Source organism: Schistocerca serialis, chromosome 2, assembly GCF_023864345.2.
Source record: "Schistocerca serialis cubense isolate TAMUIC-IGC-003099 chromosome 2, iqSchSeri2.2, whole genome shotgun sequence".
NCBI classification, from domain to species: Eukaryota; Metazoa; Arthropoda; class Insecta; order Orthoptera; family Acrididae; genus Schistocerca; species Schistocerca serialis.
This window is the reverse complement of record NC_064639.1, coordinates 679,415,184-679,432,195: the sequence shown is the minus strand read 5'-3', so window position 1 is coordinate 679,432,195 and position 17,012 is coordinate 679,415,184. Positions and strand designations below refer to the sequence as shown.

The window sequence follows — 17,012 nt, the reverse complement described above, 5'->3', positions numbered from 1 at the left end:
ACAGCTTTTTGTGCCATAGCCGATTTGTGGAGACATAATTAGAAACAATAAAATTAGTTTAGCTGCAGGATTTTTAAACATTTGTTCTTTGTTAGTAGTTCATATAATTAATAACAATGGGAGAGCTAGGATAACTAAAGTATACAGTATGGGTCAAATGAATGTAAAATGAGTTGAGCTTTCTTGTAGGTCACAGGCAGTACTGTGATTGCCTGAGCCCAGCTTGAAATGGTTAAAACACATTTTCCTGTATTTGGCTCTGCTCCACAGTTCATTGTTTAGTCGAGTGGTGTACAGTTTCAAATCACCTGCTGTTCGTGCTTAAGCACTATGCATTAACTGTCTGGAACAACGAGAATTAAAAAAGGAAGCCTGGTGTAAATTCTGTTACTGACAATTCTGTCAACCTGCTTGGCTCATCATCGTTTATATAACCATCTATTACTGCTATGTTGTGTGCAACAGTACAGCAACTCTTAAAATGTGTGCATCTCATACTACATAATAAAATGACGACAAATATGAACAGTTGCTACAAATTGTATAACTCAGAATTTCTACCTCTTGCAGTCAGCTTCACTCCCTCGCGTCTTCAGACTCTTTCGTGCTCTGGGGCTCAGACATTTGCCTGTTGTTAATGATGCCAATGAAGTAAGTTGTTGTTTTAAGTTGGATATATATCTCTCTGTCACATGCTACTCTACTACAGTAATACACTTAATATAATATAAAACTGCATCTTCTAGGGTCACAAGTGAAACTTTTGTTTGCACACTAGTTGTATCTGTTCATAAGTTGAAAAATTATCTGTATTTGATACTATAATGAGTAGGATCATTATCTGGACTTAATATGGAATGATTTCAGGTGGTTGGTATGGTTACACGGAAAGACTTGGCGCGATACAGAGTCTGGAAGCACAGAGGAAATATGGGACTTGATGAACTAGTAATATCGGAAAAAATTTGAATGGCATGATAGTTTTATTTCAATGTAGCCCTAATTATTTTTAAAAAGCTCCCATCCAAGCCAAGCCCACAGACAGAAAAACAAATTGACAGGAAGTGTAATCAGAAGTACCAGGAAGTAATATTCTCCATCTGTTAATGTTTGCTCCATCGCTTTCCATCACCTATGTGTCTGTGTGAACACTGCACCTGTAAGCCAAACAACAAAACAAAAATAAGATTCCAGTATGAAGCACTTTTTATAGTAACAACTTTGTAAAACAATGGAAGCAAAATTTGCTGTTGCTGCATGAAACTAAAAGACAATAACAATTCTTACCAGCCACGTTCTCAACCTGAGTGTGGTCTTTTATCTATACCATTTAATGCACTATACTGTATGTTTCGATGCACAAGTATTTTTATGGCGTTTATGCTACGTACAATGATGCATTGAGATATTGTGAATTTCTTAATCTTTGAGTGGTAATGTGTGTTTATGGCTGTGAAGTATATTTATTTATCAAGTGTATGTAAATATATTTTATATACTTTTTTAAACAAGCATTGTATGACCAATAAATTATCTAATATTAAAATAAATATGCAATTTTCCACTAAAATCCTGTCATGCAAACACCCCAGCTGTGTAGCAGTTTTATTAGATATACAAAACCCTAGTGTGTAAGTGTCACACTAGGTGACTTACTCTACATCGAAAAGTATTATGACAAGGCAACCAGCCTTATTCCTTTCAGGTATATGTGTGGTCTCGGCATCACACTACGTGAAAGGGAAGTACAAAAATTGTATCACATATATTGCTTTGAATAATCTTCATAAAATTTCTTTTTGCCATGTTAACTGTGAAAAAGATTCATAAAATGTGGTGAAAGTGCTGGCAGGTCGACAGACACACAAACATACACACAAAATTCAAGCTTTCGCAACAAACTGTTGCCTCATCAGGAAAGAGGGAAGGAGAGGGAAAGACGAAACGAAGTGGGTTTTAAGGGAGAGGGTAAGGAGTCATTCCAATCCCGGGAGCGGAAAGACTTACCTTAGGGGGAAGACTATGGTCTTTAAATATGTCTGCTTGTGTCTGTATATGTGTGGATGGATATGTGTGTGTGTGTGCGCGAGTGTATACCCGTCCTTTTTTCCCCCTAAGGTAAGTCTTTCCGCTCCCGGGATTGGAATGACTCCTTACCCTCTCCCTTAAAACCCACTTCCTTTCGTCTTTCCCTCCCCTTCCCTCTTTCCTGATGAGGCAACAGTTTGTTGCGAAAGCTTGAATTTTGTGTGTATGTTTGTGTTTGTTTGTGTGTCTGTCGACCTGCCAGCACTTCCATTTGGTAAGTCACATCATCTTTGTTTTTATATATACACTCCTGGAAATGGAAAAAAAGAACACATTGACACCGGTGTGTCAGACCCACCATACTTGCTCCGGACACTGCGAGAGGGCTGTACAAGCAATGATCACACGCACGGCACAGCGGACACACCAGGAACCGCGGTGTTGGCCGTCGAATGGCGCTAGCTGCGCAGCATTTGTGCACCGCCGCTGTCAGTGTCAGCCAGTTTGCGTGGCATACGGAGCTCCATCGCAGTCTTTCACACTGGTAGCATGCCGCGACAGCGTGGACGTGAACCGTATGTGCAGTTGACGGACTTTGAGCGAGGGCGTATAGTGGGCATGCGGGAGGCCGGGTGGACGTACCGCCGAATTGCTCAACACGTGGGGCGTGAGGTCTCCACAGTACATCGATGTTGTCGCCAGTGGTCGGCGGAAGGTGCACGTGCCCGTCGACCTGGGACCAGACCGCAGCGACGCACAGATGCACGCCAAGACCGTAGGATCCTACGCAGTGCCGTAGGGGACCGCACCGCCACTTCCCAGCAAATTAGGGACACTGTTGCTCCTGGGGTATCGGCGAGGACCATTCGCAACCGTCTCCATGAAGCTGGGCTACGGTCCCGCACACCGTTAGGCCGTCTTCCGCTCACGCCCCAACATCGTGCAGCCCGCCTCCAGTGGTGTCGTGACAGGCGTGAATGGAGGGACAAATGGAGACGTGTCGTCTTCAGCGATGAGAGTCGCTTCTGCCTTGGTGCCAATGATGGTCGTATGCGTGTTTGGCGCCGTGCAGGTGAGCGCCACAATCAGGACTGCATACGACCGAGGCACGCAGGGCCAACACCCGGCATCATGGTGTGGGGAGCGATCTCCTACACTGGCCGTACACCACTGGTGATTGTCGAGGGGACACTGAATAGTGCACGGTACATCCAAAGCGTCATCGAACCCATCGTTCTACCATTCCTAGACCGGCAAGGGAACTTGCTGTTCCAACAGGACAATGCACGTCCGCATGTATCCCGTGCCACCCAACGTGCTCTAGAAGGTTTAAGTCAACTACCCTGGCCAGCAAGATCTCCGGATCTGTCCCCCATTGAGCATGTTTGGGACTGGATGAAGCGTCGTCTCACGCGGTCTGCACGTCCAGCACAAACGCTGGTCCAACTGAGGCGCCAGGTGGAAATGGCATGGCAAGCCGTTCCACAGGACTACATCCAGCATCTCTACGATCGTCTCCATGGGAGAATAGCAGCCTGCATTGCTGCGAAAGGTGGATATACACTGTACTAGTGCCGCCATTGTGCATGCTCTGTTGCCTGTGTCTATGTGCCTGTGGTTCTGTCAGTGTGATCATGTGATGTATCTGACCCCAGGAATGTGTCAATAAAGTTTCCCCTTCCTGGGACAATGAATTCACGGTGTTCTTATTTCAATTTCCTGGAGTAATATATGTGTGTGTGTGTGTGTGTGTGTGTGTGTGTGTGTGTGTGTGTGTGTGTATCAGAAGTACAGTATACTTTAATTTGCTGAGTTAAAGGCCAGAAATTTTCTAGTTCTATAGAGCAGTTGTAAATGTGGGTATGGTATTAATGGAAGAAATGTATTCGGTGATTCACCGTGAAGATCCCCTTCATTAATTATAAACTTGAGTCTTAATGGCCACACTATTTACTGTCTGTCTGTCGTACATACAATCCATACTGGCTTATGCCATCTGTAAGCAGCCACAAATGACAAACATCAAGTGACAGTTTAAATTCTTGGAATCTGGATATGGGTCAGAAAATATGAGAACAATTCAGTTCTTCCAGCGTAGAATGTTTGAAGGTGGATGTTATAATCTCTGTGTGTTGTTGTTTAAGAAAGTAATTGGTCTTCAAATAGGTTAATGTGTTTGGCACACAAGACACCACTAAAAAAGCTGTAAATTCCCTGAAATTCCGACTAAAGAGTATCATGGGATCAGGCAACAGCCAAATAAAAAAGTTTTCATTTGTATTTCCTGGATATCTTGATAATAGGAAACAGCTTATCTGTAAGGAAAACCATCTGTAAGTCTAAAATAAGTCCAGCAGCAAAATTCTAATGATTGCCAACAAACTATGATCATTTAGTTGATTGAAACTAAAGGCAGTGAAGACGTATAAGAATTAACATTTGCACTGCTGTGAACTCCACATGAGTTAATAAGGCTACAGTACTCTTACATAGGAGGGTAGTATTATGGCTGAAGCCAACAATGCTTTTTTGGAGGGCTTGAAAAACGAAGGGGGCCAAACGGCCACTTCTGTATGTGTGTCACAGACCAGTTAGGACGCAAAGACAGCTCCACTTTTACAGAGGGGGGGGGGATGAGATAGTCTGAAATGTTGGTACGGTGGACAATTAAGTTATATTAATAAAGCAGTAACCTCTTGATTCTTTTGATTCTTTAAGGAACCAAACTCTGCTAATGAAACAGCTTCAAATGTCTGGTTTCTTTATAAATGAGTTAATGTCTTAAATATTTGACAGTAAGCATGTAAGTGACAAAAGTTTCAAATAGGTTTGAAATTATGTTTAAAATTTTTGGAAGTTAGTAATTGCTCTCATTCTCAAATACTGGATAATTTGTGTACCATGAGCTATACTCTCTCAAGAGACACAATTTCTAACTCTAAGGTCCAACACAGTAAGTCTAATATTAAACATAATATTAAACTTCTTAATGATTAGCATTTTTAAATCTAGCAATTAAATGAAATATTGAAATTCAAATTTGTTGCCACTGAAAGCCATTAGATAGGTGACCTGTAGCCAGGACTGTGCATCGTGAACTGGATTAGCCTTATCTTTTGTCGAACAAACAACATGCCGCTGATCTGGTTTAAATTTTGCCCGATGTCAGTGTTAACGCCAGAAGTGGTCGACAACAATGAAAATGATGTCACATTTTTCAGCACTGTCTGAAATGATTGTCGCACTTCGGGTGACTTCTTTCCACCTAGGAACAAAGCCTGCACGCACAAGCTGAGTAGGCTTTGTTCCTAGGTGGCGTTGCTTCCTTCAATAGTCGGCGGAACACCCTTTGTCTCCTGTGCAGTGGAAAGTTTGGCTCATGTATCTCAAAGCACCCTTATAGTTGTTGTTGTTGTTGTTGTTGTTGTTGTTGTTGTTGTGGTCTTCAGTCCTGAGACTGGTTTGATGCAGCTCTCCATGCTACTCTATCCTGTGCAAGCTTTTTCATCTCCCAGTACCTACTGCAACCTACATCCTTCTGAATCTGCTTAGTGTATTCATCTCTTGGTCTCCCTCTACGATTTTTACCCTCCACGCTGCCCTCCAATACTAAATTGGTGATCCCTTGATGCCTCAGAACATGTCCTACCAACCGATCCCTTCTTCTGGTCAAGTTGTGCCACAAACTTCTCTTCTCCCCAATCCTATTCAATACTTCCTCATTAGTTACGTGATCTACCCATCTAATCTTCAGCATTCTTCTGTAGCACCACATTTCGAAAGCTTCTATTCTCTTCTTGTCCAAACTATTTATCGTCCATGTTTCACTTCCATACATGGCTACACTCCATACAAATAGTTTCAGAAATGACTTCCTGACACTTAAATCAATACTGGATGTTAACAAATTTCTCTTCTTCAGAAACGCTTTCCTTGCCATTGCCAGCCTACATTTTATATCCTCTCTACTTCGACCATCATCAGTTATTTTGCTCCCCAAATAGCAAAACTCCTTTACTACTTTAAGTGCCTCATTTCCTAATCTAATTCCCTCAGCATCACCCGACTTAATTAGACTACATTCCATTATCCTTGTTTTGCTTTTGTTGATGTTCATCTTATATCCTCCTTTCAAGACACTGTCCATTCCATTCAACTGCTCTTCCAAGTCCTTTGCTGTCTCTGACAGAATTACAATGTCATCGGCGAACCTCAAAGTTTTTACTTCTTCTCCATGAATTTTAATACCTACTCCGAATTTTTCTTTTGTTTCCTTTACTGCTTGCTCAATATACAGATTGAACAACATTGGGGAGAGGCTACAACCCTGTCTTACTCCCTTCCCAACCACTGCTTCCCTTTCATGTCCCTCGACTCTTATAACTGCCATCTGGTTTCTGTACAAATTGTAAATAGCCTTTCGCTCCCTGTATTTTACCCCTGCCACCTTTAGAATTTGAAAGAGAGTATTCCAGTCAACATTGTCAAAAGCTTTCTCTAAGTCTACAAATGCTAGAAACGTAGGTTTGCCTTTCCTTAATCTTTCTTCTAAGATAAGTCGTAAGGTCAGTATTGCCTCACGTGTTCCAGTGTTTCTACGGAATCCAAACTGATCTTCCCCGAGGTTGGCTTCTACTAGTTTTTCCATTCGTCTGTAAAGAATTCGTGTTAGTATTTTGCAGCTGTGACTTATTAAGCTGATAGTTCGGTAATTTACACATCTGTCAACACCTGCTTTCTTTGGGATTGGAATTATTATATTCTTCTTGAAGTCTGAGGGTATTTCGCCTGTTTCATACATCTTGCTCACCAGATGGTAGAGTTTTGTCAGGACTGGCTCTCCCATGGCCGTCAGTAGTTCCAATGGAATATTGTCTACTCCGGGGGCCTTGTTTCGACTCAGGTCTTTCAATGCTCTGTCAAACTCTTCACGCAGTATCGTATCTCCCATTTCATCTTCATCTACATCCTGTTCCATTTCCATAATATTGTCCTCAAGTACATCGCCCTTGTATAGACCCTCTATATACTCCTTCCACCTTTCTGCTTTCCCTTCTTTGCTTAGCACTGGGTTTCCATCTGAGCTCTTGATATTCATACAAGTCGTTCTCTTATCTCCAAAGGTCTCTTTAATTTTCCTGTAGGCGGTATCTATCTTACCCCTAGTGAGATAGGCCTCTACATCCTTACATTTGTCCTCTAGCCATCCCTGCTTAGCCATTTTGCACTTCCTGTCGATCTCATTTTTGAGACGTTTGTATTCCTTTTTGCCTGTTTCATTTACTGCATTTTTATATTTTCTCCTTTCATCAATTAAATTCAATATTTCTTCTGTTACCCAAGGATTTCTACTAGCCCTCGTCTTTTTACCTACTTGATCCTCTGCTGCCTTCACTACTTCATCCCTCAAAGCTACCCATTCTTCTTCTACTGTATTTATTTCCCCCATTCCTGTCAATTGCTCCCTTATGCTCTCCCTGAATCTCTGTACAACCTCTGGTTCTTTCAGTTTATCCAGGTCCCATCTCCTTAAATTCCCACCTTTTTGCAGTTTCTTCAGTTTTAATCTACAGGTCATAACCAATAGATTGTGGTCAGAGTCCACATCTGCCCCTGGAAATGTCTTACAATTTAAAACCTGGTTCCTAAATCTCTGTCTTACCATTATATAATCTATCTGATACCTTTTAGTATCTCCAGGGTTCTTCCATGTATACAACTTTCTTTCATGATTCTTAAACCAAGTGTTAGTTATGATTATGTTGTGCTCTGTGCAAAATTCTACAAGGCGTCTTCCTCTTTCATTTCTGTCCCCCAATCCATATTCACCTACTATGTTTCCTTCTCTCCCTTTTCCTACACTCGAATTCCAGTCACCCATGACTATTAAATTTTCGTCTCCCTTCACAATCTGAATAATTTCTTTTATTTCATCATACATTTCTTCAATTTCTTCGTCATCTGCAGAGCTAGTTGGCATATAAACTTGTACTACTGTAGTAGGTGTGGGCCTCGTATCTATCTTGGCCACAATAATGCATTCACTATGCTGTTTGTAGTAGCTTACCCGCATTCCTATTTTCCTATTCATTATTAAACCTACTCCTGCATTCCCCCTATTTGATTTTGTGTTTATAACCCTGTAGTCACCTGACCAGAAGTCTTGTTCCTCCTGCCACCGAACTTCACTAATTCCCACTATATCTAACTTCAACCTATCCATTTCCCTATTTAAATTTTCTAACCTACCTGCCCGATTAAGGGATCTGACATTCCACGCTCCGATCCGTAGAACGCCAGTTTTCTTTCTCCTGATAACGACATCCTCTTGAGTAGTCCCCGCCCGGAGATCCGAATGGGGGACTATTTTACCTCGGGAATATTTTACCCAAGAGGACGCCATCATCATGTAATCATACAGTAAAGCTGCATGCCCTCGGGAAAAATTACGGCTGTAGTTTCCCCTTGCTTTCAGCCGTTCGCAGTACCAGCACAGCAAGACCGTTTTGGTTATTGTTACAAGGCCAGATCAGTCCATCATCCAGACTGTTGCCCTTGCAACTACTGAAAAGGCTGCTGCCCCTCTTCAGGAACCACACGTTTGTCTGGCCACTCAACAGATACCCCTCCGTTGTGGTTGCACCTACGGTACGGCTATCTATATCGCTGAGGCACGCAAGCCTCCCCACCAACGGCAAGGTCCATGGTTCATGGGGGGGACCCTTATAGTGGCGACTATAATTATAGTCTATAATAAGACTTTGCGAGGAAGACTTGACTGCAGTATGAAGCAGTTCCTGATTAGTGACAAACATCAAGACAGCAGTGGTCTGTCAACTGGCGGAGGAGAGGGAGATACCCCAAAGGCGACAATGAGGAGGTATAATGAGAACTATTTATTGCTAGGTTTTACTAAAACTACAATCAATGAAGAAGAGCGTTGGCAGTGTACAGTTGTTCAACTATTTTAACTGCTGATAGCATGAAACCTGACAAGTTAAAGAGACATCTTGAAGCCAAACATCCTGAATTAACAGAAAAACCAAAACATTTTTTGTCTGGAAACTAAATGTTTTATTATCTACCCAGAAGAACTTTATCATAACGACGAATGTAACATCTAAAGCACTTTTAACCTCTTACCAAATTTCTCGTAGAATTGCTAAATGCAAGAAACCATATACAGTTGTAGAAACTCGGGTTTTACCAGCAGCAATTGATATAGTATCAACAATTTTTGGCAACTCATTTGCTCAACAGTTGGAAAGTATTCCTGTCTCTAATGGCACAGTGCATAGAAGAATTTTAGGCATTTCTGACGATTTACTCAAGCAGTTAATCTGTAAATTGCACAAAACTATTTGAACTTCAAGTGGACGAAGCAACTGGCATTTATAAAGATGCTCATTTGACTACTTATGTTTGTTTCGTTGATGAATTTAACATTAGAGAGGAATTTATTTTCTGTGAGCTGTTACTGAAAACAGCTACAGCTGAAACCTCTTTGACATGCTCAATACTTTCTTAAATCAAAACAGTATATCATGAAATAGGTGCATTGGAGTATGCACATATGGAGTTCGCTCAATGTCCGGAATTCATGGTGGATTGCCAGCAAAGTTAAAGCTGTAGCTCCTGCTGCTATATGGACTCACTGCATGATACATTGGGAGGCTGTGGCCACTAAAAAACTTAGTCCAAATCTTCATGAAGTCCTCAAAACCATTATACAAACAGTTAATATTATTAAGGCAAAATCTATAAATGTGAGGAGATGGGTGCTGAACAAATTCAGTTGCTCTTTTTTTAGTAATGCTTGATGGCTTTAAAGGGCTAAAGTACTGAAAAGAAGGTTTGAACTGAGGAACGAGGTATTCTGTTTTTTATAGGAGAGAAGCCCTCTTCGGCCGACTGTTTCAACAATGGAGATTTTTTATGTAAAATGGCTTACCTCACTGATATTTTTGAGAAACCAAATATTCTTAACACTTCACTTCCAGGTAATCAGGCAACTGTACTGTCTTGGAATGAAAAGGTGAAGGCATTCAAATAGAAATTAGAGCTGTCGCAAAAACTGAATGGAGATTAGTGTACTAGATATGTTCCCTACTATGTCATTGGTAGAGGATACAGATAATCCGATACTTCCAATGGCGATAAAAGCTTGCTTTCATCATCATCATCATCTTGCAACGTTAAAAGTTCACTTCGAGAAATATTTCAGCAACAATTTCGATAAATTTAATTGGATTAAAAACCCATTCATAAATGCTCCTGGGTCATCATTTCTAAACACAGAAGAGCAAGAACAATTATTGAACTCATTTGTGATACTTCGCTGAAGAGTAAATTTAATTAAATGGCTTTGTTGGTGTTTTGGATACATATTAGAAAGAACTTCCCAACGCTAAACCAAAATGTAATAAAGATTCTGATTCCTTTTGCAGCAATGTACTCGTGCAAGACTGGATTTTCAGTTTTGTCAGCTATGAATTCGAACTACCAATCAAAGCTAAATGTAAACAAAGAACTTCCAGTGGCTCTTTCTTCTAATCCTCCACATCTTGAGAAAGCTTATTCTCAAAAGCAAGCTCATCCATCACTATGAACTTTTTAATTTAATTTTTTATTTCTCTTGTAATTCTTGTTTGCTGAAGTGTCAATAATATTCATTTCATAGTTTATGAATAAATGAAAATGTGGTAGATAAAAAATTGTTCCATATTTTTGTTATAATGAGTCATTTTTGGTTTCTGCTGCATAATATCCTTTTAAATTGAGTTTAGTAAACAGAATAAGGAAAAAATATAACATGACTATTTTTCTTAATAACAATAGGCTGGGGGGGGGGGGCTGATACTGTTTTTCCTAGTGAAAAGGGGGGGGGGGGGGGGCTGAGGAAAAACTTTGTGAGAACCACGGATATAGATAGCATTCAAAATTTACTTCAAGTTTGATTGACGTAAACTATCAGTGGAAGAAACCTCACTCATCTCTCATTTCAGCTTCATTTGTGGACAAGCCAAAATACAACACTCAGAGAGATGCAATTTTCTGCATTAGGAAAATGAAAGAAAAGTGTGAAATTTTACAGACAAAGAGATGTCGCCTCCACATACATTTTTCAATCTCTACAGGCTGTGACACAGTCCAACATGCAGTCAAAGAGATGTAAATTCACTGATCATGGCTTCATAATATGGTGTAAAGCAGGGAGGCAAATACAGTTTTCGCTCAGTCCTAAGCTTTTATAACCTGATTCTACATGCCCATGTGAAAGTGATTTTGGAAGGTTTACCACTTTCTTCTAATTGTATGTTGGGCCTGGCATGCAGTTCTACATCTACATCAATGTCTAAACATTCTTGTTAACCACTGTGAGATGCGTGGAAGATGGTACATCCTATTGTACCAGTCATTAGGGTTTCTTCCCGTTCCATTCATGTATGGAGCGTGGAATGAAAGATTATTTGAATGTGTCTGTGCTGTAATTATTCTAATCTTGTCCTCACAGTGTGAGTGATACAAAGAGGATTGTAGTACACTCCTAGAGTGACCACTTAAAGCCTGTTCTGAAAGCTTGTTAGTAGACTATCTCAGGATAGTTTACATCTATCTTCAAAGAGTCTGCCAATGCAATTTCTTTAGCATCCCAGTGACACACTCCTATGGGTCAAGCAACTCAAAAAATACTGTTTCCAAGACACATTTGTTTAAGCTTTAATGAATTCAGACCATTAAGAAATAGAATACATCAAAATAAGCAAAAACCCAACTAACTTGATCAGATGAGAAGTTATGTAAACAAACGGTGTTGTCGATAGCATCAGAATTAAATCAGTTTTTTTTTTTTTAATTTATTTCTGTATCTCCATTTTGAGGAATATTGCTCAATGGTAGCTTTTGTTAGTAATACCTGTTAATATTCAACATAAATTTCTCAGTCCCCCCCCCCCCCCCCCCCCCCCCCTCCTTTCAAAAATATCTCTTTTAAATGTTCAGTGTCAACTTAATGTTACTAGTAAATAAAGGTAATATCTTTTGTGACTGCCTTCTAGCTTTATTTCCTAACTCGTTGGATATTTTTTATTTAGTCATGAATAGATGTCATTCAGGATCAGCATTTTCAAAAAAGTGGCAACCAGAATCTATAAAGAAATATGTTCACCCATTAGGTATCAAAGTAACCTACCTCCAAAAAAATATTGACTAGACGTCTGTCACTCCTTGGAAATACAATAAGTTTAGTTTCTTGCTGATTTTAGTTGTTAGGTCATGGTCTAAGGGATGTTTCTGTGCCTAATATTTAGTCTCCCAATGATGGCCACACTTTCAGAGGCCGCATGAGTTGTTACTGAAACTCAAGTAGGCTTAGCATTATGAGACAAAACATTAGACACAGACACATACCTTAGACCATGGCCTAATGACTGTACAACTAAACTCACCAATAATGTAAATACTGACTGTGAAGGCCTTCACTGTATGAATAAGTTTAGTATTTCTCTTGTACTATTTAGTTCCTGGGATAGGACATGTCTTCAGACTCACCAAATCAATTATAACAATAATCACAGTTTTAGAATCTTGCCCCCTCTTAGTTTAATTTCTGTGGTTGCCCACATTTGAAATGACTTCACTCATGGCAAGGGTAAACATGAACAGTAATTCTGTTGGCACACAACTTTGCCTCAGCATTTAATTATATACCTGTATGTAATATGATCTTACTAGGAGGAACTGCAGTGCTGTTGTGATACATAAATCAAGGATTCAAAGTTAATCATTGCACAGACAGTGAAGACAATAAATGAACAGTTACACTTTTCAACTCCAAACCATTTAATTACTTATTTTGCAAAACTATTTTCATGATATATTGCTTTTAAAAATATATATCAAAACAACACGCTTTATATACAGTGCACACAAATTTAGAATTACAAATAATGAACTATTCAACAAGTCAGCTGGCAACTATGGACAAGTGGGAGGATGTATGGGATAGCTTTTGCATCTAGGTCCATTGCAGGGATACGAGTTACAAGGCAAGGGGTGTTTCGAGTAATGGTGGAATAGGGATACAGAAGGATATTGTGTAGATTCGGTGGGCAGCAGAATACTCCTTTGGGATGGGTGGGAAGGAAAAAGTTCTCATTTCCAGGCATGAGAAGTAGTAGTCGAAACCCTGGCAGAGAATGTGATTCAGCTGCTTCAGTCATAGGTGGAACTGTGTGGTATGTGATGAGAGAGAAGGCATGGGTGATCTGTTTCTGGACAAGGTTGGGAAGGTAATTTCACTCTTTGGAGACCCCAGTGAAATCCTTGCTATATTTTTAGTGTGACTGCTCATCACTGCAGATGCAAAAGACTTTTTGATATGGAATGTGTGGCAGTTGTCAAAGTGGAAATATTGTTGGTGGTTAGTACATTTGATGTGGACATGGCTTGTTGCATTGAGGAAGACCAGCTGAAGCAAATGGGGAAGATGATGATGACCTGGAGAAATGTTAATAGGGTGTCCTCATTCTCAGACCAGATCAGAAAGATTGCATCTTTTTCCACACACAACAGATAGCTAGCATGGATTGCTGGTGCAGTGTCTCATGCCATATATTCTTCCTGCTGATAGAATTATTGTGGACCTACAAACTGATCACACTTCCTCCCTCTTCCTCATATATTTTCATGTGTTTTTCTGTACCTTCCTGTGCCACATGTATTTCATTGAACCCCATACCTAACAAACACCCCCTCCCCCTTTTTCCCTTATTCGAACACGCATGTACTGATGTCACGGAAGCCAGTTACACTGCCTCCTCTCTTCATCCACCCACTGACCTGCATCTCACTATTATTGTCTTCTTATTTATTTTTCTCCTTGATCTTATTGTGCCGTTACATTGATTTTAGTTCACTTTAATCTTTCAGTATAGGCCCTACTCCCTCAGTTTTCAGCTCTTTCCCTTCACTTCATGTGTTTTGTCATTTCCGTTTCTTTCCCACATATTTTTATGCATCTTTTTACTCTTCACTATGGTCCTTGCCCCTTTCATCTGTGCTAGTACAGGGAAGTTTTCCTATCCTTGGCCAGAATCCAGTCCCACATACTGTTTCTCCTGTGTTGCCTATCTCCTAGAATCTCTCAAAATGGATTCATCAAATTATGCATCTCCAACTGATCTCCTACAATGACCTCTGTCCATTCAGATTTTGTCAGTACATAGCCCTCACCATCTTAGCCCTGGAAACCCCTAAAAATCATGACCAAACCACCGTGCAATACATTATCTCCATCCATAAAATTCTCCTCTCTGCAATCCCAAATTTCTGCATCCAATTTCCCAGATTAAAACTCTTTCCTCCAGGACCTAGAGCAGCATGCACAACACAACCTCAAAAGCTCTACTACCTGTTTACCTTCTACTCCCACCTTGACCACCACTATCCACAATCACCACAAGAACTTCCATCAAACCTCTCTTGTATTCTCTAATAGCTGCCAAACCCTGCCTTGCAGATCTACTACATTTGCCATCTCAGAAACTCCCTACCAAAACCATACACTATCCAGAACTTAAACAGACCGGAAACACAGTCCTGAAACTGTCCTCCAAAAGCCTCAGTTCCACAGAAGTGTCAGTTCTTTCCAAAGGCCTTACCTTTTGCCCCAGCCCATATTCAATCACACTGAGCTAAATAGGCACATTCTCTCCTCCTCCTTTCTTGCCACCAATCGTACCAACCACTGACTCAGTTCATTCCTCCCTCGCTGCCCCTAAATCACTCCTTGTTAATCCAGCAGGACTTCCTGTCACTTCCCAAATCCTTTGGCCCATCCCAGAACATAGAACATCTGCTGCAATAAGCACCCCCCCCCCTCTCTCCCTCTCTCTCTCCCTCATTATCTTCACATTCCCTGCTCTCCTACCTTCAGCATGCTTCCTAAGTCCATAAACCCAACCATCCAGACACCCCATTGTGGTTGGTTACTGTGCCCGCACAGTGAAAATCACTGTTCTCATGGTCCAACACATTCAGCCTATTACCCTTACCCTACCCTCGAATATAAATTAACACTAACCATTCCCTCCAATGACTCTCCACTGTCCCTGTTGGTTTACCACCCAGCACCCTGTTCACTACTGTCGATACCACCTCCCTCTACATTAAAATCCCCAATGCCCATGCTTTCTTCCAATGCTCAACTTACTCCAAACCTTTATGCTTGTTCCTGGTCACCAAGACTAACTATATCCTCACCCACAGTTACTTCTGCTTCGAAATCATCACATACAAACAAATCCATGATAAAACAAAGGACACCCACATGGTACCCTTCAATGTCAATCTACTCATGGGCCATCTAGAAGAATACTTCATAATCACTCAGAATCCCAAACCTCTCACATGGTCCAGATTCACTGTTGACACCTTCATGATCTGAACCTAGGATTGCGGAGACTCAATCCACATTCCTCCAGAACATCAACATCTGACCCATTCATTTCACATGGTCTTCCTCAACCAACAAACCATTTTCTTTGATGTTGACCTCCATGTCTAGAATGGCTACAGCATTACCTCCATCCACATCACATCTACCAACCATCAACAATACCCATAATTCAACTGCTGCCATCCCTTTGGTACAGACCAGCCACCTGTGGTCATTGCATCTTAGTGATGAGCAGTCCTCTCCAAATTGGCCAAGTATCTCACTGAGACCCTCACAGGCCTCCCAACCTTGTCCAGAAATAGATCCCCATTGCTTTGTCTCTCCAGTAACTTATTACATACCCAATGTCCACCTATAATGGAGCGTTCCTCTGATGATTCAGTACCACTCAAGACTGGAGCAACTGAATTATCTTCTCTGTTGGGGTTTTGATACCTCTCATGCCCTGAAATGAGGAATATCCTTCCCACTATTCTCCCCACCACTCCAAAAGTGCTATTTCACCAACCACGAAACCTACACGATATCCTTGTCCATTCCTACTCCACCATTTCTCCCAACCCCCTTGCCTTATGGCTCATGTAATATCTCTTTATATTCGATGAATTATTCTGATACAATTCTACCTTCAAATGACATTTACTAATTTTCTATCTTCATACTCGCAGAATCCATGCGCAAAGTAGTTTCATGCAATAGCTATGCCATGAGCGCGTAATTATTTTTTGTAGTCCTCTCTCTGATGGTTGTTAGAAAAAAGCTTCCGAGATTGTCTTTGTGCCGATTAGCCTGAGCATTGTTTGAAGAACTGTAATCTGAGTATTGAGATTTATGACAAAATATAACTGATACGAAATTGTACGATTAAAAGGGTATATATATATATATATATATATATATATATATATATATATATATATATATATATATATATATATATCCTTCATACAAAAGGTGTGTAACAATTTACATTATTTGACATTTGAGAATTAGTGCTATTCATCGATTATATTGCGTAGTTGTTAATCAGGAGGGAGCTTCCGAAAGACTGGATACGAACCTGGATTTAATAATCCAAAATCTCCATTACATCTTCGGAAGGTTAAACTTCATCAAAGCCAAATAACCGCTGGATCTGAGGTTTCCCGACTGATTGTACAATGCTCCCAAAAATACGAGGCATTTTATTTGTACAGATTAGCAGACTGCTGCACAGCACGAGCCTGCAGAGAAGAAGAATCATCGCCTGATTTCATTCTAACAAGTAAAATTTCTGAATCATTTTGAGTGACTGAGTTATGACTGTGTTTCCTATTATGAATGATTGAGAACTACATAACTACATAATTACATAGATAGGAGGAAAAATTACACTCATCTGGGTATATAAACCGACAAAAAAGAAATACTCCTGGGTGGAAGAACCTTTTTTTTCCCCATGTTAAGTGACAATATACTTTCCATTAGAGCAGTAAAACTTAGCCACCTTTCGAATGGTAAATTCAAACAATGGAAAATCCTACAT

The 17,012-nt window shown here is 40.4% G+C and overlaps 1 protein-coding gene and 1 long non-coding RNA gene across 4 annotated transcripts in view; one reads left to right on the top strand and one right to left on the bottom strand.

The window, feature by feature from the left end:
- Positions 1–1,006, top strand: part of LOC126457786 (H(+)/Cl(-) exchange transporter 7) — a 175,292-nt gene extending 174,286 nt beyond the window's left edge. For both annotated transcript variants that reach the window (XM_050094371.1, XM_050094370.1), the window contains 2 exons: positions 571–651; positions 868–1,006. In XM_050094371.1, coding sequence (XP_049950328.1) covers positions 571–651; positions 868–969 — 183 coding nt within the window. In that variant the 3' untranslated portion in view covers positions 970–1,006. The remainder of the gene's footprint in view (positions 1–570; positions 652–867) is intronic.
- The window catches only part of LOC126457789 (uncharacterized), a 47,348-nt gene that overhangs the window by 2,447 nt on the left and 27,889 nt on the right, over positions 1–17,012 (bottom strand). Inside the window, exon 2 of one of the 2 annotated variants that reach the window (XR_007585527.1) lies at positions 562–1,157. This is a non-coding gene — a long non-coding RNA (uncharacterized LOC126457789). The remainder of the gene's footprint in view (positions 1–561; positions 1,158–17,012) is intronic. The other variant, XR_007585526.1, reaches the window with a different exon arrangement.